General features: G+C 42.0%; 1 protein-coding gene and 1 long non-coding RNA gene across 2 annotated transcripts in view; both read left to right on the forward strand.

Annotated features, from left to right (window-relative positions):
• The window catches only part of LOC116703084 (uncharacterized), an 8327-nt gene extending 7851 nt beyond the window's left edge, over positions 1–476 (forward strand). Inside the window, exon 3 of the long non-coding RNA XR_004335336.1 lies at positions 458–476. This is a non-coding gene — a long non-coding RNA (uncharacterized LOC116703084). The remainder of the gene's footprint in view (positions 1–457) is intronic.
• ccdc102a (coiled-coil domain containing 102A) overlaps positions 1–6984 on the forward strand; it is a gene marked incomplete in the record, with an annotated part of 104233 nt that overhangs the window by 68444 nt on the left and 28805 nt on the right. The window contains 2 exon segments of the mRNA XM_032537675.1: positions 4298–4518; positions 4864–4972. Coding sequence (XP_032393566.1) covers positions 4298–4518; positions 4864–4972 — 330 coding nt within the window.

Consider the following 6984-nt stretch of genomic DNA (forward strand, 5'->3'; position numbering starts at 1 on the left):
TGCAATATTACAGTTACTGGAAGAAATCAAAGATGACTTTGGATCTCTGACTCAGTGTTCCATTCCAGCAGTTGTTGAACTCCTTGGTACATTACAAATATTGTCATCAGGATCATTTCAAATAGTCATAACATCAGCAGCGAGAATATTGCAGTCTGCATTCAGCCTTATCATAGAGCTGAGAAATATATTGATATTATATTGATTTTGTGATATGAGACTAGTAGATATCGTATTAGATTTTGGATATCGTAATATGGCATAAGTGTTGTCTTAGTAATGTCATTTTCTGAACTTACCAGACCGTTGTAACTGTTATTTATGTTATTTGCCTTTACCCACTTAGTCATTGTATCCACATTACTGATGGTTATTTATCAAAAATCTCATTGTGTAATTATTTTTGTGAAAGCACCAATAGTCAACACATCAATATCGTTGCTGTATCGATATCGAGGTATTTGGTCAAAAATATTGTGATATTCGATTTTCTCCATATTGCACAACCCTACCGTATCATAGCACAAGTACTGTAGCACTAGTCAATACATACTCATAGAAACAGAGGAGGCCCATTCAGTTGCACGTTTAAATGCACGCAATTTAGGGTATAGTGGGCGGAGAAAGGCGCTGATTACCCGATGAACTGCAGGTTTGGTAAATACGACGTAAGCTGAAGTATCACACAGTTCGCTTTGTGTGGGTTGGCCATGGCGCAGATAACGTTACATTCGCAAATGTACGTACATTTGGCCCTTATTTTCTAACTGGCAAGTGCTAGCATGTTGGCCAATCGTGTGCGGCGAGCTAGCGAGGGTAATGTTAAATACTGAGCCATGGCGGGGAAATGCCATGTTTCTGGCTGTAGCTGCCTGCGACAAAGTGCACATGGCGATACACTGGTAAAATTAAATGAGGTTTAACGTATCCGGCTAATTTAAACAGCTCACGTTACTGTATTGTGTGAACAGTTAACATCATTTAATGTTGTACGTGGCGTTTTCTTTTGCAGGGGTGCAAATGTTCCTCCCTAACAAGTTCCTTCTCGAGACTATATTGCAGAGCTACTGTTGCTGCTTCCGGAACTTGGCGCCGCCCCAAGACAATTGTGATTGGTTGAAAAGAAATGCAAACAACCCAGAGAATGTATGTGTGTATGTATGACTAAAGCAGCAGCAAATAAATCTCACTGACACTGACACTGCCTGTCAGACTTGACCTTCACATAGCTCAGGGGGGGTTTCCATGGAAACACACACGTACAGGCACACACACACGTACAGGCACACACACACACACACACACACACACACACACACACACACACACACACACACACACACACACATATATAGATATACACGTTGAGGTTGTTGCGTTGCACATAAACCATGATAATGTGGCTAACTGCTACCCACACACAGCAGAGCCTCATTTCCTGTCTCCGGCCATTGTTCTGGCTCTCACACACACTGAGTACTTCCACATGTGGCACAGGATGGTTCGGCTTACTAATATTTGTTGCACACCGCCTCCCTCTGTTGGGGATTACCTGTAATGACAGCATCAATATCACTGCTCGGTTTTGCATTTGGCAAAACTGCAAATGGTCAAGCATGTCATTTTTTTTTAAAGGATCTTTTACGTGCTATTAGTTAATTTTATCTTAGATTCTCAGAAATTGGGGGAAACTGCCTTGTTTTTAGATTGGCCGCAATGCACTTTTGAAACATTGTGAGGCTTTGTATCATCATCCTAAAACGTGCAGAAAATTTCAAAAATAATCCAAACCCTAGTAATTTTGAAAATAGTTCAATAATACTTAATAGCATTTAATGGTAAATGTATATGGCCGACAGATTAATTCAGCGTAATATTGATGTTGATGCATTTTAAGCAAACAGCCTAATTATGAAAATCTGTCTCTGTCAGAAAAAAAAAACTTCTCAACTTTTAAGGGCCCAATTATACTAGAAAAAGCAGTTCAGTGTCACTTAAATGGCCAATTTGTGTGACTTCCTGTTGTTCTTTAACTCCCCGATTGTAGACTTTATATTTCACAGTTGTTGTTTTCTGTCAGATCGTTGATAGATCTTGACAGTTCTGATTCGACTTGAAGTCAGCCTCATTTCACAGAGAAAGAATAGAAAGAACAGAGACGCAGCAACTGTGCTTTGTTGTTTGCAGAAAAAGGTTAATGGTCATGGAGGCCGGGTCATGACTTAAGGAACAAGACCCAGGGTTCTAACAGCCAAAATGGGTTTCCCATTCTCAGGGGGGGGGGGGGGGGGGGGTCTGGCGTCTCCCTTAGAGATAGGGTGAGGAGCTCAGTCATCTGTGAGGAGCTCGGAGTAGAGCTGCTGCTCCTTAGCGTCGAACCGAGCCAGTTGAGGTGGTTTGTGCATCTGTTAACCCTTGTGTTGTCTTCGCATCGAAATTTGAAAATCAATGTTTTGAACTTTTTCTTATGTTTTTGCCCCTTTTTCAACCGTTTTTTTTCAATATTTGTAACATTTTTTGACGTTTAACACTACGTAACACTAACTCTTTATTTAGTTTTACAGTTGTTTTTGGAATGTATGGTCAATAAACCTAATTTATAGGAAATTATAGCTACGGTTTGAGTTAAAAAAGCAGAAATTAGGAAAACTAAACTTAAAGTTTAATTTCCTAATTAAACTTAAATCAACTAACTAAAATAAAAGGAATATGTCTTTTACTCGATACTATTTTGAAACCACTTTTTTTTTTAAATGCTATGAAAATTAATAAGACACCCAAAGAATTATTCAAAGTAGAGATTTGTACTTGCCAAAGAGCGTTGTGTGGAATCAATCATGTCATTTTGGGGGATTAAAAAGAACATTGATATAGGAAAACGGGTCAATTTGACCGGAGGACAACATGAGGACAACATGAGGGTTAAGGAATCCTCCTTGGGGTTAAACTAGTCCATATCCTCAACGTTTCACTTTAGGGATTGCTCCGTTGCCCCTGGAAATTCCGCCGGATGTCCCTTATTTATAGGGACACTCAGTATCAGTTGATCTTGTGGGACATTCTAATCACGACTGGAGCTCTGCGCTGCTTTGTTTCAAACAACTGCCACTAAATAAAATTCTAACCCTAACCCCATCATGGTTTACTTTTTCACCCACAGACATCTTTACAACTCTCAGTCACAGAATGAAATGTTTATGAGAACCTCTTAAAGGCAGCATGAATATTAGCTTAAAGAAACCATGCAGCATAATGGAGCCTGTGGGCGACCAAGGCCTCCTATTTTCACATCTGGCCCACGCTGTGAAGGACATAGGGTGGGGAAAAATTACGATTTCTTTACTGTCGCAGTGCCAAAGCAGACAGATTTACTATGTGGCGAGGAGGAAAAAGCTCCACATTTCCAATTGATTTTCTGTTAAGGCCATTAAATAAAACGAGATGTCAGGAGACCTCAGGAGAACCCACCCGGGAGTTTTCAGGGTTCTGCTGTGCCGGCACGTTGGCAGGAGCCTTAGATGATGGATGACACAACTTGATTTGCAGCTTTGTAGCGAGGAACTGAAGGCGGAGGGGGGAAAACTGAGGACAGAAAGAGAGAAATATTGTTGCCCAACAGGGCCCATATTTCTGACAACCCCTTCAAAATCAGGGAGCTTCATAAGAGTCCCTACAAGAGATATATGGGTAGTTTGGAAGAAGACTGAGACTTTATCCCTGCTGATCTGATGTTAGGGGTGTAGTCCAGCAAAACTGTCTCGACAGGGCAAACCTTTGAAGAAACTGAGACCCGGAAAACCCAAGATGGAGGCAGCTATCATAGCCTGTTGGATGTGTTGGGGTCAAATGCTGCGTTTCATTCGTGGTTCAACATGTCCTAAGGACTTCACCACCACCATCAAAAGTACCGTTCCATTTGTCTGAAAAACTGAACTTGGCAAGATCGAGCCTCTGAGGGGTGCAAACAAAGGGTCCCTCCAGCTGTGGATATCACCCACAATGCATTGCAGTTATGCATTTTAATGCAAAAATAAATCCTTTGTTAGGTGGCAGTGATGTACGGCCGGTAAAACTCCTGTTGCCGACCACCAAAGAAGGAGAAAATGAATAAATTGAATAAATGTTGTGATCACCAATAACTAGACTCCTTGTGTTTCCAGCCCTGATTTTGTTTGGCGTCCCCGTGCTATCTGAGTTTCAATAACACACCAGTATACAGTACATATGCTCCTTACAGCCACAACCTGGTACCCTGGTCTCAGTGTCACCTCCCTGTGTCTGTCCCTTGCTCTGTCAGGACCTGGAGGTGCTGGATTCGGTCCTGCGTTCCCGGGCCCCGGACGGCGACACTCAAGAAGCCTGGGCAATCACCTCGCGCTCCTCCTCCGGTCCCAGCCGGCAGGAACGCAGCAGGCAGCTGTGGGAGGACATTAGCACGGTGGAGGAGGACTCCAGCAGACTCAACGCCCTTCAGCTTCGCCTGGATGAGTCCCAAAAAGTCCTGCTGAAAGAGAGAGAGTAAGACCCTCCAAAACTGTCTGGGCTGTAGCAAAGATATAGAGTATTGCAGTTAAAATATATCAGGCAGCATTTATTTAACAGCACCTACAAACAGAGAATAACAAGCATACAGTGTACAGTTCTAGGATCAAAGGGTGTAGTTGATGACTGACATTGCACTAGTGATTTTTGGGGTAGACTGTTTTTTGTTTGTGAACTTCACAAGGACTCTTAATGTGGAAGAGTGAAAAATCCAATTTGGAGATATTTGCAGACTCATAAAGTTACCCACACAGGCACCGGAGTGCCATGATTGAGTGTTGGGAACCACTAATGTGTGTTGTGTCTTTGTGTCTTCCCCAGAGACAAGCTTGCACTGAGTAAGAGCATCGAGAGGCTGGAGGCTGAACTCACTCAGTGGAAATGTAAATACGAGGAGCTCAACAAGACCAAACAAGAGGCCCTCAAACAGGTCAGACATCCATGACCAGTACTCTGCCAATCCAAAACAATATGGACGAGGGCATTCTAATGAGGTCTGATAGATACCAGGTCCCTGCTGTAGCATGAAACAGCATCCTCTGCATTCTGTTCGCCTACATGTTTTCCACAATCAATCCACAGTCGGATCAAATACGGCAACTCATTCAACCTTTTGTGTTTTAATGTTGCAACTGACTGCAGAGTCGTTGTTTCAGTTCAAATAGAGCCCAGACCATTTTGATCCCAAATGGTAGCTGCTGTCTTAATTTACCGTTGAAGCCTCTGAGCCTCCATAGGAAGCAGAGCTAGCGCTGGCCCTTCTTGCAGAGGGGCCCCGTGTGTTCCCAGCATGCCACGCCGAGGTATTTATAGGAGTGAAACACCTCTGCATCCTCCCCCTGGATGGATCCAGGGGTCAGATAAAGCTTATATTCCTGCATAAGTCCACAGTCAGCTCCTTCTTGCGTATGTTCAGCTGCAGATTGTTCAGGCCCCCTAAAGGCATGATAGACATGCTGGAAGATTTGAGCTTAAAGCTAGGGCTGGGTACCTATTTCAGTACTTTTTATGGACAGACCGAATATCCTCTTAAAGCCTAGCTCTCGCCAAAATGCAACTTGGGTCTCTTTGTGAATGTACCCGATTCAAACTTTCGTTTAGAAGCCTATTAAGGACGGAAGCACCACTTTTAAGATTTACCATATTTTCGTTTTTCAGTCAAATTACCTTTTTGAATGGGAGAGCTTAGGGCACTTTTACTAGCCTTAAAATCCCTATTTTTAAAACACTAAGAAGGCTCGACACAACATGAAACTTTGTTCTAAGTATCCCCAGGGGCTCTACACATGAACTCCAGCATTGAGAACATTGTTTGTGTTCACAAAGTTTACTTAAAAAGGTTTTGAGCAACTCGCGTTAGCAGTTGTTGTTTACGCCATCCAACGTTCTTCCAGTCAATAAGAAGTGATCTCCAAATGCGAATGAACGGACTCCATAGGAGGAAAAGTCATTATTATGTGAAGCTCCTTTTTCAACTACAAGGTAACAATTGTTTCATTAATGACAAAATGCACTTATATGGAACTAAGCTTTAGGGGCTTTCCATCTTTACTCTCCTCCCTCGACTATTTTTGACTGGAGAGATGGACGGCGACAGAAAAACATTCCACACGTTTTTATCCAAATTAAGTGATATCAAATGAAAAATGCCTCATGGAAACAGTCAAATTTGATTGAATATCGACTCCAAGGAAGTACATCTCGTCGGCTTTCATCCCGATAGAGATACGGCTATGCGATAAACGCTGATGGAAACGTTATTTGCAGAATAAATATTTAATTGCACTTAAGTTTTAGGTCATTTTATGGTTGCAACCCGCCACAAAACGAAGAAGAAGAAGTTTTAGTTCATTTCCGGCAAGTATTTCCGCTCTGTCTGCACACATGGCGGGAGTCAACAAAGATGTAAGTGGACGGACGAGGAGAAAAGAGACTTTTTTTAAAGACATTTTTTTATTTTTTTGTAAAGTCTGTGAACCCAAACAATGTTCCCGAAACTAGAGTTCATTTTTAGAGCCCCTGGGGATACTTAGAGCAAAGTTTCATGTTGTCGAGGCTTCTTTGTGTTTTTTAAAAATAGCGATTTTAAGGCTAGCATAAAAGTACTGCTAGGTCTCTCATTCAAAAAGGCCATTTGACCAAAAAAGAGAATACGGTATATCTTAAAAAGTCCCGCTTCCGTCCTAAATATGCTTTTAAACGATTGTTTGACTCGGGTACAGTCACAAAATGACCCTAGGTTACATTTTGGCAAGAGTAAGGCTTTAAGTATTGAGTATGGAAAAATGCCTCGTCATTCAATACCCAATTTTGAGACCTCAAAATTGTCAGGGAGCCAATAAGCATGCAGTAAGCCTCTACCAAGATCTTTTTTTAGAATTTTTTGTGTGCATTTATAGGCCCCTATTGACAGGACAGCTAAAGACAGGAGAGGGGAGAGGT

This window comes from Etheostoma spectabile, chromosome 15, assembly GCF_008692095.1.
Source record: "Etheostoma spectabile isolate EspeVRDwgs_2016 chromosome 15, UIUC_Espe_1.0, whole genome shotgun sequence".
Lineage (NCBI taxonomy): Eukaryota > Metazoa > Chordata > Actinopteri > Perciformes > Percidae > Etheostoma > Etheostoma spectabile.